The following is a 23,081-nucleotide window of genomic DNA, read 5'->3' as shown; positions in this document are numbered from 1 at the left end:
GTGCCTGTGTTCTCCTATAAGGTAGTCATGCAAGGCCAGATTCCAATTCTAGTATATTCCACTTACTCATAAATAACTCCTTAGTGCTTTGTTTCACCTGTGTAAAACACTGTGAAGTGGTTTAGCTGCTTCAGCAAAGAGCATTTCTTGGCCCTTGATCACAGGTGCAGTTCTAGCTCAAACAATATAAAAAGACAAGATATCCTTGAGGAGAGTGTGGTGATCCAGGCACAGAGAGAGTGGCCAGGGAACAGCGTTTCTCAAAAGCTGTATTTCAGTATTTTGTCAGAGTGAGCCTTGAGTCAGTTTCCACACTACTTTTTCAAGTCTCCTCTCTATTCTGGATGTTTATGCAGATGCATGTGGCATTTTTAAATATTAAAGACTGGCACTCCATTAGGCTCAACTGTGTAACAGTTTTCCAAAACCACCAAAGTATTGCTGCCAAAGAAAATTTGCCAGAAGATGCTCTGAGTTGCTTCTAAGTATTAGAACCAGAAACTTCAGATGGAAAGCTTCAATAGTTCATCCTACAAATCGTTAACTTGGCCAAGCCCTTTCCACTTACCACAGTATGTACATATTATGTAATCTTTTATCCAAACGCTGGCTGCTGTGGCAAAGGCAGGGGGATTGCTGACAGTCACGTCAGCTCAGTGCTGCTGTCAAGTTTCACTTAGAGTCATCAAACAGATCTGGAAAAAACGAGAAGCAGAGTTGTGTGGTGCTGTGAAGTGTTGTCACCTCTCAGTCAAAGCCCTGCCAGCAGGAGCTCAGTGCACTTGTCCCCTGCCCCAGCAGCTGTGCTGCAGCACTCTGCACAACAGCCCAACCTCAGGCAAAACAGCCCAGATTGGACTGAGAGGCACCCACAGCTCTGTCTGGAGATGATGTGCTAAGAAGGAAACACAGAAGCTCACAAAGAAGATAATTTTTCTTGAATGAGAAGGGTGAACAGGAGCGTTGTTTGTCACCTTCAGCCAGAATGTTGTCTTATATCTGCCCGAACTGGGTTCTCCTGCTGCTGCTCACAGGTAACCAAGGGGGCAGAAACAACTGGATGGAGGTGGGTGGAGGTGACACGCATCAGGGATTCCGAGCGTGGCAAAGAGAAATTTTATCTTGCAGCAGGAAGAGTGGCCACATCACAGAAGCTGCAGTTCTCTGTGTTAAAATAGAACTTCACAGTGGCTCAATAGAGTTCTAAAGGCCTTACCTCCTTTGAGAAACAGAAACATGCTGAGGGTATGGTGGTTTTAAAGATGCTGCTGGCTGCTCATCTTAGTAGTGGGTTTTTTTTAGACAATGGTGATTTGAGCAGAGAACTTTAAATTATTTTAGAGAAGCTGAAAAACAAGGACATTTCACTTCGGCAAGCTTTGTGAAGATGAATGCTTAGGTAGACAGGGAAAAGATCGTCTCTGGCTTCTGGTGTTTTTTAGCCATATGAAATATTATTGGGACAAATTGATAATTTTTTCCTTTTTTTTTAATTCCTGAGGGAGCAGTCCTAGGTTGTTAAGACCAACAGCAATGAAAACAACAGGTTGCAAAGTGGTAATAATAAAGACAGACAGACATTGAAAACTTGGTGGTAAGATAAATTCAGTAGAAAGAAAAGGGATATTACAGATATTTCTTGTATTTCTTTATAAAGCCTTTTATTATGAGTTTCATTTTGAGCTTCCTTTTCATATTAAAGAAAATAAGTTGGTTTCAGAGACTTATTTCCAGTGTATTTTTTCTCTGTCATGAATGGTCTACTGGGTGTTAGGGCACACTGTCTTGACCTGAGTAGTGTGACACAGCCTCCTGGAAACATGACAAATTTATGGGGAAGCAAACAAGTTAGAAACTGCGTAAGACTTAGAAGAGAGAATAAGGTAGTGAAAAAAAAAAAAAAAAAAAGAGAGTATATATAATATTCCTCAGAAAAGCCCTGAAAACTTTCTTCTGATAAGAATGGGCAAAACCTGTCTTAAGGCAAGAGAAAAGGAAATTCATTCAACAGTGATCATTCAGATGAAACCTGCAGTTCAGTTCATTGAAAGGGGGGAAGAGTTTCCCACAGTGGTTTTGAGAAAAGTCAATGTCTTACTGTTCCCTTGTGTGTGTGGCTTGGGTTAAATGCACACAAAGGAAAATGTTAAGAGCCAATAGGCTGCACCTGGCTCAAGAGGAGCCACAGAGTCTCTTCACCTCATTGCCTGTGTGCAGAGGCTGCAGAAAATGTTATTTCTTTGAACATGTCCCTGGCCTGATCATTATCCCTCTCTGCACCAGACCTGCCAAGACACACCTATTTGTGCAAAATCTATTTGTGCAAAATCCAGCAAAGCCTGGTGTTCTCTGAGAGATGGAAGGTTTCAGACATGCAAGATTCACAAGAAGCTTCCCCTTGCCCTGTGCTCCATAACTGTTTGTCTTTTTGTCCCCAGGCTCCACAGTATCAGAATTAATTGTGATAGGAGAGGTTGGTCAGAACATCACTGTGCCCTGCCACTACAATGTCTGGAACACAAATAGCATCACATCCATGTGCTGGGGTCGGGACAGGTGCCCCAATTCAAAGTGTTCCAAGCCCATTATCTGGACAGATGGCTGGAGGGTGACAGAGCAGCACAGCAGCAGGTACCAGCTGAAAGGGGACCTGCAGAAGGGGGACGTGTCCCTGACGATCGTGGATGCCAGGGAAGCAGACTCTGGGACCTACTGCTGCCGTGTGGAGATCCCGGGGTGGTTCAATGATCAATTGATTAATCACAAGGTTGTGGTGAAGAAAGGTGAGTGCAGAGGAGTGCCCTTGTGAGTACCATTGTGGTGGATCTGCTCCTGGGCCTGGACTTCAAAGCTTGTGGTGGAAATGATTTCTGCAATCATCCGTAAGACTGATCTTGAGGACCTTGCACTTCTGCTGTTAGTGCTACCTCAATTAGGCTGCCTTTGGCAATGTTGTTATCCCACTGCAGTCACTGCAGTTAAAAAAGGACATGATGCTTTCATGGAGCATTCTTAGAGACACCGAAGAATTTAAAAGGAAGGGCAGCATAAAGTATTCATCCAAAGATTTATTGCTGCACTTTGTCATTGAAAGCTGTGTTTGATTTTCCCTGCTTGATTCAAGATTAAAGCCCAGGGATACAGAATTGGTATAGAGAAGCTTTTTATCAATTCTTCCTTTGATTTTTATTTTTTCCCTTGCTCGTGATACTATATAGAACAGGTGGCTGATAAATGTACTTACACTTTGCTAGAAAATTTTTATTATGGAAACACTGTCTCTTTCTCAAAACACAAATGCCCAATAAGGTTAATTATGTGTTGATTTTGTTTTATATTTTAACATCAGCAAGGATCTCTACTGCAAGTCCTCACACTTACACCTCTGAACAGACCTCAGGTAATTTTTATCCGAGTATTAATAGCATGTACAAGCCATATTGCAAATGGGGAATCTTAGGAAGGAAAAAAATTATGATAGATGATAGAAATGTTTGGCTTAAATTTATTAAACATTACTAAAGATCAGATCTTGGATATAAATTCTGATTGATATTATACTGAGGGAACATGTATGTTTGGGAGGAAGCTGCTTCCAGGTGTGATACTTAAGTAGATGTTTTAGTAGTGCTGCAAGGTTTGCTTTTATTTGTCTAATGTTTTGGTTTGTAGGGGGGTTTTGTGGTATAAAATCTCACCTCATCTTCTAGAAATGCATCCCATGAGTGGTAAAACACAACTTTTAGGAGTTGGGTGTACCCACTATTTAATCAGAACTGTGTTATTGGACTACCTCAAAAGAACATCAAACTGAGGGTCCTGCCTCCTGTAGCAGTCAGCAGCAGATGATTAAAGAGGATGGTAGAAAAATGGCATTAATTTTGTGACACAGTGCCAAATTATTGTTCCACCCTGGTGTAAGGTGTGTCCCTGAGGCTGCCCACAGCTTCTGTGCACATTTAATAATGTGAGGTCCCTCATTGCAGGGGAAGAGACAGTGCTCAGCTATTCCTCACTTGTTTTCTACGTTCCCTTCTCAAAAGGATAAACTTCTATCATGAACCTGCTCAGCTGCATCTTTCTAGTCTGAAAAAGACAACTTTAATTTCCACTACACAAGAGAAACCTTGTAGTGTAGCAATGGCTTATTCTCTGAATTCTGAAAAAAAAAAAATCAAGGATGGCATTTGTATTTCTCCCTCTATTTTGGATGTTTTCAGCTAAGCAACTCCAAATTAGTGTTACAACAGTTGCATTTCCTTTTTGGAAGAAGAAGTGAAAACTTTCTCAGACAGTTGCTATTCTAGTTGCAAATAACATTGATTCCAATCTTAGAACTCAGGGATTTTCCTATCCCTGTGACCTCTTCCTTAGCTGATGGTGGAACAGTGTTTGAAGTTTTCAGAATACAAGGTAGTGTGTGCATGTTCACACTGAGGGAGATGGGAAAAGGCAGGTGGCCATGTGCCTCTGATTTAGAAATACTCTAGAATCTCCAGTGGAAGCTGATGATGCTGTCCTCTTCAAAATAAAGCTTCTGGGATAAGGGTAGCAATTTAAAACATAAAAGCAACCGGCTGGGGTTGGCACAGAGGGAATAGGAGATTTTGTGCTCAGGAGGTTTTTATGTCATCTGACAACACATGGAGAAACTGAGACTGACGATAGATAAGACAGAAATTTGTAGCTCTTAATTTTAAATGTTGCGAACAGCTGTGCTCTGGGAAATTACCTCAAAATGTGCTACAGGTCCTTATGCAAATATATCACATTTTGTTCAGTCTGTTTACTGTATGGCTGCCTGGGGCTTTAAAAGTATCACCTGCTTTCTGTGACACTGCATCATGTGCTGCTTCAAGGCCCTGAGATAATCCTCACCAGTTTTCAGCTGATAACCTAAGTTTGCTTTATGCATCATTTTTTGCTTCAAGGCCAGGTTGGATGGGGCATTGAGAAACCTGCCCATAGCAGGGGATGATAAGGGCTTTAAATCCCTTTTAACCCAGTCTGTTTTATGATCCTATGGCCACTGTTTCTTGGCTCCAGCACCGACTGGTAACTCCTTGCCAGTGCTGAGATAACAGTGAGAGCCAAGTATTCCTAAGAAGGAGTTCAAAGCTCTGAAAAGGACAGCAAAGACTAAAATATTCAGAGTTTTGTGCTGCCCTCTGAAGGCACCAACCTCTTATGATACGCAGATCCCAGACTGCTGACACACACAGAAGTTCAGGGTCCCAAGTCAGCAGTACAAATTCTTCTCTGTCAAGGCAGAACAGTTCTCTGTGCAAGTGATGTGTTTGTCTTGCCTTTGCTCAGCTCCTGGCAGCACCAGTGAATCCTCCTTTACTGTCACAAGGACCTGGCCATCGGTTTCTGCTTCAGAAGCTCCTCAGACTGTAAGCATCAACCTTGCTGTAGCACACCTAGACAGAGTGGATGGACTTGAGAGGTTACTGGGTCATCCCTACAGGTCACTTCCACTGCTTTTGTCTAATTGCAGCAGAATATTGTTTTGTAGTCTGCGTTTTTAGTGGTTATAAAGAGTGCTTATGTGCTTGTTATTAGAGGGGGGGGAAAAAAACCCCTGCTTAGCATGCATAAAATACTTCCTTCTAGAGGAGGAAGAGCTTTAGCAACATCTGTATTTCCTTTCAGGCCTCTACTCCCTGCTCAGGCCCCTCAGACTGCTTGGATGTGACTGTAAACCTGCAGGTATGACAGGAGGTGGGCAAGAGTGGAGCTTGGGCCACCTGAGAGCACAGGGGTGCCCTGCACTCCCCGTGCAGTGGGGCTCAAATATGCAGCTCTGTGTGTCCTGCTGAGTCCTGCAGCACAGGTGGGAGGGTGTGACATCAGGAGACACCTTACTCATTAAACAAATTCACCAAATATTATTAAACCTGAATAAATGGGATTTCTCATAACTTCAGATCTTCTCAAAATCTCGAAGACTGTGTTTAACAGCACAGTTGATACAATTGTTGCAGAGGTTCTGCTTGAAACTGGGCTTATTGCTCAAATTAGGCTTCTGGTCTCAGGTGTGCTTTTCCTGCAGAGTTGCAAAACACACAGAAGGCCTTTGGGTATTGCATGGGCTTCTTGCTGTCAGTTCCTCTAATGCTCCTTGGCTTGTGTTTGACAGAACACGTCTGTATCACTTGCCAGTCAGCAGCAGCCAGAACGTGGGCTGTACATTGGGATTGGCTTGTGTGCAGCACTTCTGCTCATCCTGATTTTGGCTCTGCTCCTCACTAAACGTGAGTACTTCTCATAGGCGCTTACTCAAGGATTGTTCAGGTTTGTCCAGCCACAGCTGTGGCTGATGCCACATCTCCCACTTCAGGGCAGGGAGCTGAGGTCCCTGGAGGCCCCTGTGCTGTGGCTGCTCACAATGGGAATTTCCTATCCTGAAAACATTTTTGAAGGTCCCTTATCTAGTTTCTTACACCTGAGTTTATCTTTGAACCTACTACTTTACTTGCTTCTCATGGTTTAAAGAAAATTAATTTTTTCTTTCTTTCTTTCTTTCTTTTCATTCTGAATGGTCCTTAGAATATTTTTACAACACGAAGAAGATGGTTGGTTCTGCAGGGTAAGTTTTCTGTTCCTGCTTTTGCTAATAGGACAAATGAAGTTGCAGAAAAAAAATGTCAGTGTGCTGACCATTTCCATCACATACTTTGCCTTTATTTTTTAACCTCGAGTTAATAGAAAATATTATAAAAAGAAACTAATAACGCCTGCTACTTTTTGTTACTTATTAAGCAAAAATAAGTGTCGCTGTCAGTTTACAACATTAGGCAGCTTGCTAACCTCAGGTGTCAGTTGTCTCATAAGTGGAAAGATGATTCACTATCAGTCATGATCACATGTTTAAGTATATTTTACATTTTCTTGTGAGCTGGTTGATCTGTTCCTCTGTGGTCTTATTGTCTGTTTTTAGTTTAACACCATGTTTTTTTACTCTTTTGTGCAGCTTTGTTGCATTTTGGAGGCCACGAGGTATGGGGAGCCATAGTGCCCTGGAAGATGAGAATCATGCAGAGGAAAACGTTTATATTGTGCACTAAGGACTGGATGCATGGCTGTCTTTGTCATTGCTGGGACATTAAATAGTTTGCAAAATGTTGGCTGCTCCCTATGCTCAGCAGCTGAACGTGACTGCACTACTGAAGCATTATTCACATCCTAATAATAAAACAAATAAAAGCTACACTTTAAAATAAAATCTTTATCAGCCTGTTCCAGAGACAGAAACCAAAACTGGCACTGGTGGAACTTTCCATTTCCTAAAGAAAGTTATGATTATATTTATTATCTGCTTCAAATTCTCGCTTCCTTGTTGGGAAAAAAAAGAGGAAGTGCCAGAAGGGCACAATTGTGTTCACTGTGGATTCTATCTGCCACCTTCCACAGAATCTGTGCCATCAGAGGGCAGAAGCAATCTCACAGCTGTGTGACAAAGAGGTCACATGGCCAATCTTGGTAGTATTAGTAATTTAATACACACTTATTTTTGTATTTTCATTGAAATCAGGTATGGCCTGTTCTGGTAACAGCTCAGTAATGCAATATACTAATGTCGGTCCACCTGGAATTAAATCTGGAGGAGCTATGGCTGCTCACCCCCAAGGGGATATCCCTGAAGCCAGCAGCATCAGTACTTCAATGGACAGAACAGTCACAGCTTGTGTGCAGAGAATTGACTAAGTATGAGTTTTTTTTGCAAAGTACATCACTGTTTTCCTGTGGCTTTCTCCTTTACCCTAAGAAGTCCTTAGTGTGGAAATTCTCACTTCAAAATCTCTAAAAAATCTGAACAACCTTCCCCCACCTTTGTAAAGTTAACGAAATTATTTTCTTAGCTTGCAGAGAAATCATGGACATTGCACAAAATATTGTCTGGAAGTTGGCCTTGCCTTCACTCATCTCTAGATATCAAACAACTCTTAATTCCTAAGAATGTTGAATGTGTTTGATGGATTTTACCTCATAAATGGGAAATACCTGTGGCCAAGTGCCTCTCCTCTATTGCTCCTCAGTTAGTGATGTGCCTCAGCTTTTGTTCTCTGCAAAACTAAACTTTGGTTTACTTTAAACTAATAAATAAATAGAGTCAGTCCTGTGAGTATGGATTGCTGAGCAAGAGACACAATGCACCCAAATCATCTTTAAGTGAAAGAGTAATTGTCCTCAGTTGTTTTTTAGAACAATTTTTAGAACGATTTAAGCAGAGGCTGGGAAAAGAGCACAAAAGCAGCACAGGCAGGAGAGACACCAACTCTTACTGAATATTGGTCAAATAATTTTGTCCTGAAGCTCATCCTAGGCAGCAGTGTGGAATTACCCAACACAGACACTGTTGCCACAGGAAAAACTCACAGATGCACCACAAACTTTCTACCAGTGAGTTAATTTTAAACTCCAAAATTATTTCAACAATGCAATGAGGCATACAATCAGTAAGTATTTATGTTAACAGCTGAGACACTGCTTGAGGCTACGATCTGGTTGTGCTTTAGGGGGAGCTGGGGTCAGTGGAGAAGTGACCCCTCCTTGTCCCAGCTGGTGGAGGTGGGAGGACTGGGGCTGGCTGGGAGGGCAGTGGTTTCCCCAGGGGTCACAGAGGGTCTGGCTCAGGTGGGGTCTTGCAGGTGAGTGACTCACAAAGGAAGAAAAGGCTCATCCTGCTGAGGAAGGAAGAAGTGGAAAGCAAACTGGGACAGGTGACCCTGGGGTGCTTTGGATTTTCACTTGTGATCTCTGTTCTCCTGGGCTCTCTGTTGTAGCAGGCTGAAAAGGTGAAGGTGAATTCATGGCTGACTGAAGACTGGGAGCATGGATTTTGGGTGATCACTGATCCCAGGGCCAGGAAAAATGATGGACAAAACCAGCTCTGCCATTTTCTGTCTTCACATCATGAATATTGTGTGAGAAGGCACAGAACCCAGAAATGACCTGCTGGTGTCAGACTGTATTTTTGCATTTGATTATTAATAACAATTACTGACCCCAAATCTCTGCCCCTGCTGCAGACAGTGCTTTCCTTCTGCCTGGCTGAGCATGTTGCTGCTGCAGGCTCCAGCCCATGACAGGAGCTGGAGGAAGTTTGATCTGGTCTCTGAACTGGCTCAGGAAACATCTCCAGCAATTTCTGCTTTCCGCAGTTTTATGTAATCAGTCTCTACTGGGGTCAGAGTTAGACATGTGGGATCTCCAAAATCATCTGATTTCAACTGTTCATGCTCTTAAGGAGTCTGTGGGCCATCCTTAAGACTCCTAATCATAAAAGATGCTTGTCTGTAAGGATTTAAAAAATTAACATTACAGTCTAATTCAGACTAATTCTTGCATCAGCAAGTTCTTCACGTAAAATTCTAGCTGAGTATCTGATAACCAAAATCTTGAATTAAGCAAAATCTTTCTGCTCTGCAACTACTTGGTAAACAGACTTTGCAAAGGTAGTGTGGAGCAAGAACTTTGCCTTGGGCATGCAGTGTGATACACATCCACAAAGGCAGAGGCTCCCTGGGCTTTTGCTACCTGCACTCATGTCAGTGATCTGTCAGAGGAACAGGCATTTCAAAATGAGCCTTAGACACAAGCAGGTGGCACTTGGAAACCATTCAGCCATCAGGAGATTGGCAGCACACTGAGCTGATGAGCTGAAAACTCTCTTTTTTGAGACACCTCTGCCTTTTCTGCCTGCAAGAAGCCACTAGATAGCAGTACAAAAGCAGAAAGTGACCCATGTGTTTGTGGCTCTTCCCAGAACACTTGGATTTTGAATGGTCTTTTTCAATGCACTCTGCTGTTGGCCCAGCCTTGCTATGAAAACAAAGCTGATAGGATGCTGTGTTCATCCTGTGCCTTTCCTGGTTGCCTGTGACATACTGTCCAGCTCTGTCTGGACAAACTCCATGGGAATTTGTAGCTGAATAATGACCCAAGTTTGTGCCCCAGGTGAGATTCAGCTGCTCCCTGCACTGGCATCAGCTGAGTGTCAGCTCACAGCCACTGCTGGGTGGTCAGTAATGGGAGAAACTATGATCATTGCAGGGAAAAAGTCTCCAGGATATTGGATACCTCAGCTTTCATTAGTTCTGTTCACAGAGCAGCTGGGGCTGGGCTATTGTATGAACTGTAGCTGGTAGAATATAGCAAATTAGGTATTTTACTCATTGCCTTTGCTGCTAACATTTTATTTGCTTTTTTCAGTGCTAGCAAGCAGAAGGGCAATATTTTCATGGGCTTGACTATCATGATAAGCCCAAAATCTCATTACTAAAAGTGTAATGCCTGGTTAAAAGTCCATCATTTTATCATTTGAACTTGGAATTACACTCCAGTTTGCACTGTGCTACATTTATTTGCACAGAATTTTGTCTATCTGCAATTCTTCATTCCTGACCTTACTGCCCTGAATTACTTTTGCTTTATGACTCAGCTGTTCCAGAGAAAAACTTCCAGAGAACTTATTTGTCAATTGGTCAGAAAGAAATAAAACAGTCAGAAGGAGTGAAATCTATTTCTTGAAGATGATGTTGCATTTCTTTGGGAAGGATGTGGTTTTGGCAACAAAACATTTGCAACAACTTCCTCCAAGGCTGTCTTTGCAAACAGAAAATGCGAAGCTGGGGAAAGAGAGGGGTCTTCAGGCAGAAGCAAGCATGGGAAATGAGGGATTAAGCAAATGTAAGTGAAGACAAAGTCTGAGGGGAGATGACACCAAATGTTTAGGGGTGTAAAAGCACAGTCTTTGTTCTTGCCACTCAGGACCCTGGAACAGAACTAGGCCTTAAGAGTTCCAGGGAATGGCAAAGCAAATAGAATATTGAAATTTCTGGTGCTAGTACCATGCCGAATATCTTGGAAGAGGAAAGGTGAAAAGGACACCCTGTTCCAGGGTTTACTGGCCTCTCACTAAATACTTCCCACTGTCCTGTGTAAATCTCCCTGGTGAGATTGGAATCATCCCTGTGAGCTTGGAGTCATCTCCCTGTGTCCTGTCAGTGGCTACCAGGGAGGAGAGATCAGCATCTCCCTGTTCATGTCCCCTCCTCAGGAAGCTGCAGAGAGCTCTGAGCTCCTCTCAGCCCCCTTTTCTGCAGTCCTGGAGTCCTCAGCTGCTCCTCACAGGATGTTCATTCCAGCCCCTGCCACTTGCTCAGTTGGCCTCATCTGAGCACATTCACAGAATTCACAGAATTATTGGGTTGGAAGGGACCTTAAAGATCATTGAGTCCAACCCAGCCCCAGCACCTCAACTAAACCCTGGCACTGAGTACCACATCCAGTCTCTTTTTAAACACATCCAGAGATGATGACTCCGCCACCTCTCCAGGCAGGCCACTCCAGAACATTATCACTCTTTCTGTGAAAAACTTTTTCCTAATATCCAGCCTATATTTCCCTTGGCACAGCTTGAGACTGTGTCCTCTGGTTCTGTCATTCCAGTACCTGAATGTCCTTCTCCAATTGTGCGGCCCAGAACTGCCCAGAGTGCCCCAAGGGGGGCTGCACAGCGCTGAGCACAGCAGGAGATCCCCCCCTTTGGCCAGTTCCTATCCGGAAGCGTAGGAAAGAAACACTTGCAGCATGTAAAATCTGGAAATGGAGAAATGAGACTTCACTCAGACTCTGGAAAGGATAAGATCTGGTTTCCTTTTCTTCCACTTGCTGCCCTGGTGTCTCCGTCAGCCAGAATGTCCCATTTTGTGCTGTTTCACTGGATGGTGATACAGATCTTTATAGGTGAGTCTTCACCTGCTTTTTGTGCGTTTGCTCAGGAAACTAACATTGTTTTCAAATGAAAACCAGCAACACTTGTTTTGTGAAAACAAAACAATGAAAAAGATTGTACATAGAACTTCAAAATTTTTCTTATTTATGAGTTACACTGCTTGAAGTTTGTGTTTTTTTCACTTGTAAAAATGTGTGCTGTTTCCTCTGTGTTTGTTCCCTTGCAGAGCTCCTGAAGGATAAGAATGGCTTTTTGTTACCTGCTCTTTAACTCAGCCCTGTGCTGAGAATGTGCTGTCTTGAGGTTCAATAGCCAGTTAAATGCTTCTTTTCTGTTTATCTATCACATCCTCTGCAATCTCATCAGTAAAGAAGCTTCAGTAAGGAAAAAAATAAAAAAGGATCGATAGGGCAAAGATTCCAAATATCTTCTGCAAAGTAGGAAAATTATTCCAGAAATAGATCAAGGGGAAAAAAAAATCTTATCAAACATCTGTCCTGGCTGGAGGATGAATGTTTTTGTCCATCCAGTGACCAGTTTGTGGGAGAGAAGACAAATACAAGAGCTACTATGGGAATCACTTAGTGCCAGCTGCCCCGAGGGTAGGTTTGAGAGAGACTGTACATAAATGTGAGTATAACTGTATGATCTGACCAATTAGGAATACCCCTTTCTATTTTGGATGGGATTTTAGAAATGTGGAGTCCATTTCTCTCATTAATGAAGGACCTAGGAGTGGCAAATCTCACAGACTTCAGTGGGAACACCCAGGCAGGGCCTTGGGTCAAATCTGGATACCTGGAAGGTCGGGACCATGCAGAGGGGCAGGATTCCCCTCACAGTAAGAGCAGGGTCTCAGAACCTTCTCTTATTGAAATTAAGGTCTCTTAAGTTCAAAGACATGTTCATTCCCTCCTATTTACTATTTCCTTTGGAAAATGAGTGTGTAGAAGAGGCTGTACCTGAGAAGTAAGTTATTTAATCCTTATTAAATAAGGATTCATGCTGTTGAATTCAGGCTACTGCGGTATTGAAGCTTTCCTAAGCAGCCTGCAGTGCAGGCAGATGTTGGCAACATTAGCTTCACAGAAATGGGAAGAAGATTTGAAACTGCAAAACCTGTAACTTTCTAGCAGGAATACTAGAGGGAAACTGCACTGAAGATACTCTGATGCCTTGTGTCTTTCCTCTTCTTTCAAATTATTTACTTAGTTATTTATTTACTAAGTTCAGGGCTCTGCTTCTTTCAAAGAGAAGAGCAGGCAAGTTTTCATTTGTTAAAGGATTGCTTAATGAGGCTGCTTTTGTGCTGTTCAGAAATGGGCTGAAATAGCAGAAGATGAGCCCATGTCTCCTCAAGAAGCAGTGACCTGAATTCTAGCAACAGTTTTAGCTGGTTTTGCACACATCTTTGATGGATCATCTTGAAAATATGTGTTAGCCTGCTCATGACTAACCCCTTGCTCTCACAGAAATACTTCCAAGGTCAACTGCATTTCTGGTTCTGTCTCCACAGAGAGAAGTTGTTTTCTCTGTTTTGCTGTTTCAAAGCAAAGGAACCTTCCCTTTCCAGGGGCCAAAGCCACCATCTCGCAAAGCCTTATCCTGTATCCAGGAATTCAGTTTCTGGCATATCCTGCCTTCATTTCTCTGCAGAAGCTCCTGCCCTTCAGGCCATATTGCCTGTTGTTTTGTCTGCCTCTATTCTTTCAGCATTTGGAGCTGTGGAAACCTGAATGGGTTGGCTTCTCTTGCCAGTGGGATAAGCAATAATGGATCTGAAATGTCATCCCAATAACAAGTCATGAGACAGCCTGCCACAGACTAAAGCCTCGCCTAGGGAATAGTCCATTAAAGAGAAAACAAAAGAGACATGGACACAGTTGGAAGCATCTGTTTGCTACCTGGGAGTCGTGCCAAAAAGGAAAGGCATTCAAACAGCTGGCAAAATAGAAATGTTTGGCAAAGCAGGGCTGAAGCTGGTGATAATAGCAGAGCAGCAAATCCTCTTTGGGGTGAGCAGGCTGGCCACGAGGCATCAGATCTGCAGGGCTGGAGGACAGGTCTGGTTGCTCCCCCAGGTCCCTCAGTTCCTGCTCCACAGTGTGTAAATGATAACATGGGAGCAAAAGTAAGGTAGGAGGACTGACACAGACCAGGTGAGTGTAAACCAGGAAAGATTTGTTCCTGTCTGGGAAATTTCTTGTGTAGTGCCTTTTGTGAAGATGAAATCTCTTTTAAGGCAATCTAGGAACATCATAAACATTTAAGAGGGAATAATATATTGCAAAGATTCAGACCAGATGCCAAGGTGGGCATTGACTGTAAACACCAACCTAAGCTGGTCACTAAGAGTAAGAGGACAAGGGAAGTGTGCATGTGCTCTTTTTAAAATCAGTATAACACCAACAATTAAATTTTCTCTGCAGACAGAGTTCCACAAGGTAAGTGGGATTAGTTGGCAGGGCTTGCTCAGTGCACTTTCTGAGAACAGGTTCCTACAGACAGATCCCACTGCTCTGCCAGTTTAATTAGGCCCTAATTTCACACATGAATAGCTATTTTGGACCCTGCTTTTGAGGCTGTCAGTGAAAGGCAACTGTGACAGCATTTCCTTTTCAAAGGAGGTGGTGGTGGGCTGAGAAAACCAGATGTCTTTCACGACAGGGTTCTGAACAACTTCCAAACAGCCTCCTAGGAGAGGAGATGGGAGCAGAGTTCTCAAATTCCATTTGCAGAGGTCCAGTTTGTGCTTGGGTTGCCAGTGACAGACCCCAGCTTTGCTCACCACATATCTGATATGTTTTATGAGCTTCCCTCCAGCAGCTGGCCAGGACCAGAGCAAGGAGCAAAGCAAAGCCTGAGAGCTCCTGGCTGTTGCCTGTAGTGCCTCGGGGCACGAGCTGCAGGAGAAGTCTCGGGGATGAGCAGCTGTGGCCTGCCCGCAGGCAGGAGTGTTTGCTCACACCTCGTTCACTCACTGTGTTGTGTAGGCAGAGTCACTGTGGCAAGCACATTTCTCTCTCTCTCAGGATTTTTTATTGAAGTGCACAGAAAGAAATGAAAGAGAAAACAATATCTATTTCTGCTCCTCGTTTTTCTCTTGTGGAATGTGTTTAGAGAACTGTTTACCCAAAGTGAACACTTAGTTAGATCATGGTGGATTGTTTGGGTCTGATGGCCAATCAGATCCACCTGTGTCTGGACCCTGGAGAACAGGGTCACGAGTTGTAAGTTAGTTAGATATAATAGTTAGAAAAAGTAGCATGTAATATTTAGTATCCTCTTTTATATAGCATATTAATGTATTATAACATAATTATAATAAAGAAATCATTCAGCCTTCTGAAATAGAGTTAGACATCATCATTCTTCCCATTGGGTTCACCAACATCTACAACAAGTCACCACCAGAGACTGACAGCACTCCCCTCTCCTTGTTCTCCCTGACAGCACACACGGTGTCCGAAGCCATTGTTAAAGGGACAATAGGACAGCCTGTGACACTGCCCTGCTCCTACCGGGTGACGCGGCCCAAGGACGTCTCCGACATGTGCTGGGGCAGAGGCCCCTGCCCCAATTCAAAGTGCAAGAACAAAATCCTGCACACCAGTGGCAGCAAGGTGACGTTCAGAGCATCTTGGAGGTACAACCTGGGCAGGAACGTCGCCGCTGGAGATGTGTCCCTGACGATTGGCGCGGCCAAGGCGGAGGATGCGGGCGTGTACTGCTGCCGGGTGGAGATCCCCGGCCTCTTCAACGACATCAAGAGGAACATACGGCTGGAGGTGGCCAGAGGTGGGTCTGGGGACCTTGGGGACACGGCCAGCAGCGACAATCCACTCCTTGGGTGGTGAAAATTGGGGTCTATGTGCGCTTTTTTGGCTTGTTCTGGCCAAAGGTGTTCTTCCCAAATTACTTGTTTTTCAAGGGAGATCTGCAACCAGTTGCCAATTTGAGTCACAGTCAATGTGCAGTTTAGATTAAAAAATACCCCTAAGTTTTACCCATTTTTTGCCTCTCAAATGAATATTTCATTTCTTGTTGTATAGCTCGGCTTGACTTTTTAAAAGATGATGGAATTAAAAAGGGATTTATAATTTAAAGAACCCTTGGAATGAAATTCAGTTTTTCATTTGTTTGAGGTTCACCCCAACACTGATGACTTTTGTTTCATTCATGCTATGAGGAGACACATTAGGATGACCCACCCTTAAGGGTGCTTCCTTCCCCTTAAGGGTGGGTCCTCAACATCCTCATATTTGGAAATTTTGTCTCAGAGTCTTGAAGGGCTTCTTCCCCTTCCTATTATCTTTCTGAGCTGCAGGATAAAGCAAAGTCTTGCACAGAAAAAAAAGAGATGATAACCACCCTCCACAAAGCAGAAAAACATTTTTTTTCTGGCTTTTCCAGAGCGTAATTAGTGTTCACAGCACATTTGTTTGTATTTTTTAAACAATACAACAGGTGAGAGGGTGAAAAACGCAGCAATTGCTTGTCTGCCTCTGAGGCTGAGGGCAACAGGCCATGAAAAAAGAGCCAGTTGCAAAGATTAACAAGAAGATTGTAGCTGAAAAATGGAGCTGTTTTATTTATTGTCTTTTTATGAGGAATTAAAAAGCAAAATAACAATGTTTTCAAGCTTTGGGGTTCTACCACATAAGGTTCTAGCCCTTCCATTTCTACAAGACTGTCAAGGAGGGGTGTTTGAGACTGGTAAAAGAAAAGCAAATCTATACATCTGTGAATTTCTCGGACTGGTCGTGCTTTCAGCTAATTAAAATACTAACTCTCTCACCTTTATTTTCAGTATTTTAGCAGCCAGATAATTTTTATTCAGTTCTGCATTGGCTTCCTTCAGGGTTGGTTGTGAATGCTCTGACCTGGCTTTTCCCTTGGCTGTGTTTTTTCCATGCAGCCCCTCCAGTGACCACCACCACCACCACCACCACCACCACCCAAGCTCCTGTTTTCTCCAAACATTTTACAGAAACAACTTTTGCTCCTCAAGCAACCTCTGATCTCCAGCCAACACCAGAGATTACTGTCCTGCTGACAACCAGCACCCTTCCACCAGCAACCACAGCCCCCGAGTCTCCAGCAGTAACTACATGGGAGACCTCTGCTCCCTCAACAATTGCTGGGACAGAAAATGATATTTTTCCTGTGACTATGGTGGAAATGAGTGCTCTCCCAGATTTTCCAACCACTTCCCAAGCAGGTGATGTGACAACTGAAGATGACATGTTCTGCTCCACACTCCCTGGAAGCACAGAGGGTAACCAGCACAAATCCTTTCCTTTTTCTGTGTAGCAGAGATGCCCTGTGTTAGCCTGGCTGGCATCATAGAGACTCTCCAATATTATCTCTTATATTTATATTTGGGAAGTTCTCTCTGAGGTGCCTATGGGTGTGTTTCAGGGGGTTTAGGCAAACACAAGTCAGATGTTGTAGATGATACTAAACTGGGGTCAACAGCCAAGGTATCAGACGGTCAGGCTTCCTGCAGAGGAGCTGTAACATGGAGAAATAATGTGGCAGAAAGCTCATGAAGTACAACAGAAATAAATGTGAAGCCTAGCACCTGAAGTGGAGTAAGAGAGATTCACTTAACTGCACTAATGTTTTTTTTTTGTTTTTTTTTTTTTTTTTTTTGTTTTTTTTTTTTTTTTTTTTGGGAAAGACAATTGACATTGCCTGGTGAAAAGTTTAGTTTAGAGTATGCTCTGCTTGAGAATTAGTGGCAACTCAAAACATATTTAAAATTGAGTATTTGCATTCTCATTTCGTATGAAGGCTGCTGCTGTTATTAGTGATCAGAGTGATCTGTTATCAAACCATTTGTAGGTTGCTGCTTCATTCACATTACTGACTTCATTTCCACAGATTGATGTCTGCACAGATTTGAATGCCATGTGGAGACCCTTCTAATTAGTGATCTTTATAAGCATTACTTTTTCCTTTGTTTCAGTGACTACTGAATTCCCAGGTACATTTCCAAGTGCAGAGGAAGCCAGCACCTCTGTCCTGATGGAAGAGATGCCAGTCATGGGTGAGTAGGAGAACATTACAAGGTCAGAAGTTGCTTGTTCAGAGAAATTAAAAAGTTGGCATCAACAAAACTGCTGAGTATTCTTAAGAGTGCACCAAACACTTACTGATGATTATTCATTGCAGCTGGCAGTATCCGGGGTCCACACAGAAATTGTTTGAAATCACAATGTAACAACAGCTGAGAAAAACATGGTTTTATACCTCCAAAGGAAGTTGGTTTTGAATAACTCATGACTATCAGGTATTTCGGGTCTGAGAGAAATCAAAACCCAAACTTTTCAACATGGCTGAATTCTCAGATATCTGATTTACCATCACTATGAGTTAATTGAGATTTCCATTTTAAATCTTTCCCAAGTGTTGTGCCCTCAACAGAGAACTTAATGCTAAAATTCAAGGATGACATGTTGCATTTGGGCTCTTAGCTCCAGTAAGAGCCATGAATCTCTCAATTTTTAAACCCACAGTATTTTGATTTTTGCAGGTCTTCTTTTGATAGACCTAAAGACTTACAGCAGAAAGAGTGTTCCTTAATGCCCCTGGAGAGGGCTCACAGAAGAGGCTAAACTGGTCTCTTGAGGGTTTCTCACTCCAGTTTCACTTGTCACCCTTCTGGGATGATGGATAATGCCTGCATTTTGTCATTGTAAATACCAAGTTTTAAAAAGGGTCTTAGCTCCAGGATTCTTGGGGCAGCTTGAGTTGTGACAGTGATCTGTAAAGAGGCACCACAACAGCAGCAACAGCAGAAGATGTACCCTGCTGGTGTGAGTCATTCCCACCCATGCAAAACCTTGTGTTGAACTGTCACAAGGTGTGAAAATGCTGCAGCACAATTTGCTGGGGTCTGGTGAGAGCCATAAGCCAAGTCCAGTTCTTGGCTCTGTTTCATTCACTCTGTGAAATAATGCACTAAATGCACCCAGCTCAGGCTTGCTGTAAGGTAAGGGAAGGCTGATTTGTTGCTGAACATTGTATTGATGTTAGAACAGCAGGAGAGAAACCCAGGGTTAAGAGCCCTCTATCTCCAAGAGCAATTTTTGGCAGATAGGTTGGGTTGCCTGGGGTGGATGGCTCCTCAAAGAACCTCTGATCTAATGGCTCTGATTTAATGTCTCTTCTCTCTTCACTTGCTTTCCCCCCCAGCTACAACCCTGCCAGCACCAGCCATATTTCAGACCCCAAAAATATCCCTGCTCTTTCAAGTATCAAAGTGAGCAGCAGTAGTTGGTCCCATCAGCCGGGCTGCACATGTTGCCATAAAATTTGACTTGTTGGACCTGCATTGTCACTGTTACATCTGCATTTCTTGTGGATTTGGGGTAGTTCTGAAGTACAGAGCTCCGAGAGAGTGGAGTGTCATAAAACAGGCATATGACAAATTGCAATGTTCACACATCCCCAGGATTTTTAGTAGTTTTTAGTGTTTTATTATGGGTATTTGTTTAGCTGTAGTTCTTATTAGTCATAATCTCTTTTCTACTCCTGTGCAAATTTCTATTTACACTGGCATGAGCTACCCATGCCCTGTCCATGTCTTTGATAAAGTACAAGCACGTGGGATGTGGAGACACACCAACACAGCTCTCACAGGAGGCTGGTCAGAACGGAGATATTTGGGGCAGATTAGGTTATTAATGGCATAACATACTCTGAAAAATTTAAAAAATAATTAAAAGAAAAATAGCAATGGGATTATATATTGGAGAGACATTATTTACAAGAATATGTAGTGACAGGAGAAGGGGGAATGGCTTCAAACTGACCAAGGGTAGGTTTAGATTGAATATTAGGAAAAAAATTCTTCCCTGTGAGGGTGGTGAGGCCCTGGCACGGGTTGCCCAGAGAAGCTGTGGCTGCTCCATCCCTGGAGGTGTCCAAGGCCAGGCTGGATGGGACTTGGAGCAACCTGGGATAGTGAAGGTGTCCTGGGTTTTCCTCTTTCTTGATGAAGGCTGAGGTTTCCCACTGCTTCCTCAGCCACCAGGAAGGAAACTGATCCTTCTCTTTTGGTTACAAGGTGCTTTTGCCCTTCTCATTCCCTGAGAGTTCATTACTCCTTGATTGAAGCAGTGACAGCCACTGCAGCCCTCACTCCTTCAGGTGATTGTGCCAGTAATAATTTCAATCTCTTTCATTTTCAGAGGTTTCAACAAATTCAGATGGCAATGCTGGGAAATATGACAATAGAGGAGATAAGGTAAAACTTCCTGTAAGTTTCAAGAGTGTTTGAGTAGAAATCAGGACAGCAGGACATGCTAGTGATTTTCAGTGTATTCCTACTACAGGGACAGCTTTTGCAAACAGTGGCTTGAACTTTTATTTAGAAGCTCAGGAACCACCTGTTCCTCTTTTCAGTGGATAGAACCAAAGCCTGAGCATTCCATCTGACCTGGACACCTCAGAAAAAACTGATCCCCTGGCATCCCTGTGAGAGAGGGGAGGTAACATCCTCGAGGTAAAAGGCAAGTTAGAGGGTGTTACACCTCCCCGTCTCTAAGAGGAGGATGGGGGTGACTGAGCTCCTACTTCTGCTTTGGGCACCTTATTGAGAAGTTCATGTTAAATGGGATGAATCTGGTTTCCGTATTTCAGAATAAGGTTTATTAAATACTGAAAGGGTAATTAATTTTGTTTATCATGATCAACTCTATGTGTCTTCTCAGCACTTTGTACAGGCAAGCTCAGAACAGCATTGCAAACTGCAGCCCAGTGCTCTGAGCACCAGTGCAGCCCCTCCTGTGTAAATAGCTCTGAAGGAAACATGCTCCCAAAGCCTTTTCAGTCTCTCTCTTTTCCCTTCCAGTTTCCCAGCTCTGCCATTCTCATTGCCTCTGTCATAGCGGGGTCAGTCCTTTTCATACTGATGGTCTCCTTGGTTTGGAAACGTGAGTATCCTGAAGCTAAATGATTCTAATGCTGGCCTGATGCACATTCTCCTGAGTCCCTGGCTGTTCTGGGAACTCTGCCATGGTCCTGTGCCAGTGCTGTGTTCATTTAGTGGGAGTTGCTGTCCTTACTCCAGGACTGTGGCAGCGGCAGGGGGCCAGGGAGGATGAGCTGGTGGGGATGCAGCAGGAGGCAGCCTGTGCAAAGAACCTGTTCCCTCACTTCTTGCAGGGCTGGCTCATCATGTTGGCTCTCTCTTTATACTTAAGTGGCTCCATAATTTCCTGGAAATGTTCCCAAAAGACACTGGTGTAACTGAAATCAGGATGGGATCCTTTCTTTCCTGCTTAGCCCACAGAAATACTGCAACTTGCTGTCTGTCATTGCTTCTGAGCTCATTTGACAGATACATTGGAATTATAGATTTTGTTTTGCCATTGTAACATTAATATTATTTTGCTTCCAGGTAAACATACAAAGAAGTTTATAGTAAAAAGGTAATCAATTTTGTAATTTCCTATTAAACATTCCAGTGTAATTTTTCTTAGAGACAGGAAGGTATATTGGCCACTGCTTGTAATGGGTGCAGTATTGGCTTGTGGTGCTGATTACCAAAGTTGTATTAGGAGGAAACTTCAGGTAACTTCACTCCAAAAATTCAACAGTGGTTCCTGGATGCTGCTTCTGTGTAGGAATGAACAGAAACCCAAAGCAAAGGAGAAATTAAGCTACTGCTACTGCAGTGTAGTGACTATAGCTTAAGGAAGTGCTTAATCTGCTTTTATTTTTGATTGAGTACCAGGACATGATACCTTGTGCAAATGCAATAGATAAATTCATATCTTCTGGCTTCTCTTGAAGAAAAAAAAAATTCTGTGGGCAAGCCACAGGGGAGTCCAGTGAAGCATCACCCCTTTTCCAAAGACCAATAATTTTTCAATGGTAGCTGGTCCTTCACAGCTTGCTCCACATGGGAGACAGGGACTGGGGAGAGACTCTTTTCTGAATCCCATGCTGGTTACCCTTCAGCTGCCATTACAGGGTTCAAACAGCCCTTCCCTTTCCATGAGAAGAATGCAAGCCAGGTAAATACCTTCCTGCTGTAAAAAGTAAGAGTTACTTCATTGCAGTCATTGGGCTCAGTAGTTTCAAGTTTCCATTTCCATGGGAATTTGCTGATGTTACAAACCAAAAAGAATGCTCTGAAGCAGCAATGTCCTTTTGTCCCATCCATAGTGATCTCTGCTTCTCACTGCAGTGCTGGACCACCAGAAGAGACTGACAAAGTTTTCAGTGGTGCTGAAGGAGAGAACAACATTTTTTCCCTGTGAAGAACTCCTACATCATCTGCAGATGCCATGGGAAATAAACAGGGCCTGTTCCATGCTGCACTGAGAGATCCTTGTGAGCCCTCAAAATATCAGCGGGTATAAAACAAAGGCCAAAGCTTCAACTATGAAAATTTAAAATCTTTGTGCAAATTTTCCCATATCACCCTTAAAACTCGCTGCATAAAGAAGCTTATTTGAGAAGGGACTTTATGCATTATTCATGGGTGCTTCTGGCATCTGCCTTCTTACTAGCATCGTATTGCACAATTGAATTTGTTTTTCTCCATTTTTACTAATGCTCTTCCTTGAATACAACTTGTACTCTGAGGAACAGAAGAGATCACATGGAAGGCTGCCTATCTTCAAATTGCCATAAAGAAAGAAAAGGAATCATAAAGTACGGTTTTTAATGCTTTTATGTAATCAATAGGAAAATTAAGCAACAAGAATGCTGTGAGTTTAAAACAAAAATGCAGATTACTTAAGGGGTATCACTACTGCCTGTGATTCAGCATGTTTGAATAACCCTTGGAGAATATGTAAATAAACTCTGTAATTTGTTGCTGGCAATTGGACTTTTTATGCCACATCCTAAGGCATTTCAACAGGAGTTAGGTATTTCCCAGGTGTGGAAATGACTGGTGTGCTGTCTCAGCTCTCCAAAGAAATACTGCAGCATTTGCACAGGTGGGAGAATGCCCAGAAGACCAAACCTAGAGGGAAATTTCTCTACCACAAAGCCCCGTACCACTCATTTCTAAATCTATTAAGGAAGAGGGATTGTCCATGGAGGCTGGGGGATCATTGATGGGATGCACTGCAGAGCTTTTGTGTAATTCCCTGGGGTCCTCACCCATTCTGCTGCTTTGGGAGTGACTTTGGGAGAAGATCCCAGTCCATGACAGGGTTTGTTCTCTCCACTGCCTGGAGCTCACCAGTGCCAGCCATGGCACCTCTGGGCAACGACAGCCTGAAGTAAGAGCACATTGTGGGAACAGCACAGGAACAGAAGCCAGCAGGGTCTGGCAGCTCTGGATTTCCCCTCTGGCTGTGTTCAGGGCTGT

General features: G+C 43.2%; 1 protein-coding gene across 1 annotated transcript; it reads left to right on the top strand.

Annotated features, from left to right (window-relative positions):
• Nucleotides 1–589: 589 nt before the first annotated feature.
• LOC128815096 (uncharacterized) lies at nt 590–22,587 on the top strand. Its single transcript, XM_053991495.1, has 16 exons — nt 590–1,034; nt 2,439–2,783; nt 3,350–3,400; nt 5,317–5,396; nt 5,656–5,712; nt 6,143–6,257; nt 6,553–6,592; nt 6,977–7,067; nt 11,562–11,754; nt 15,197–15,541; nt 16,662–17,021; nt 17,715–17,795; nt 19,942–20,009; nt 20,604–20,685; nt 21,153–21,183; nt 21,945–22,587. Exons 1-16 carry the CDS (start codon nt 986–988, stop codon nt 22,015–22,017), a joined length of 2,061 nt encoding a protein of 686 aa, XP_053847470.1. The 5' UTR covers nt 590–985; the 3' UTR covers nt 22,018–22,587.
• The last annotated feature ends 494 nt before the right edge of the window (nt 22,588–23,081 follow it).

Source organism: Vidua macroura, chromosome 15 (genome assembly GCF_024509145.1).
Source record: "Vidua macroura isolate BioBank_ID:100142 chromosome 15, ASM2450914v1, whole genome shotgun sequence".
Lineage (NCBI taxonomy): Eukaryota > Metazoa > Chordata > Aves > Passeriformes > Viduidae > Vidua > Vidua macroura.
The sequence above is the reverse complement of the archived record's forward strand: the minus strand, read 5'-3'. Positions and strand labels throughout refer to the sequence as shown.

Coding starts and splice junctions, on each gene's coding strand:
- LOC128815096 (XM_053991495.1), top strand. CDS start 986: ATGTTGTCTTATATCTGCCCGAACTGGGTTCTCCTGCTGCTGCTCACA. Junction 7,068..11,561: donor AAAACGTTTATATTGTGCAC/TAAGGACTGGAT, acceptor CCCTTTGGCCAG/TTCCTATCCGGAAGCGTAGG. Junction 11,755..15,196: donor GGTGATACAGATCTTTATAG/GTGAGTCTTCAC, acceptor TCTCCCTGACAG/CACACACGGTGTCCGAAGCC.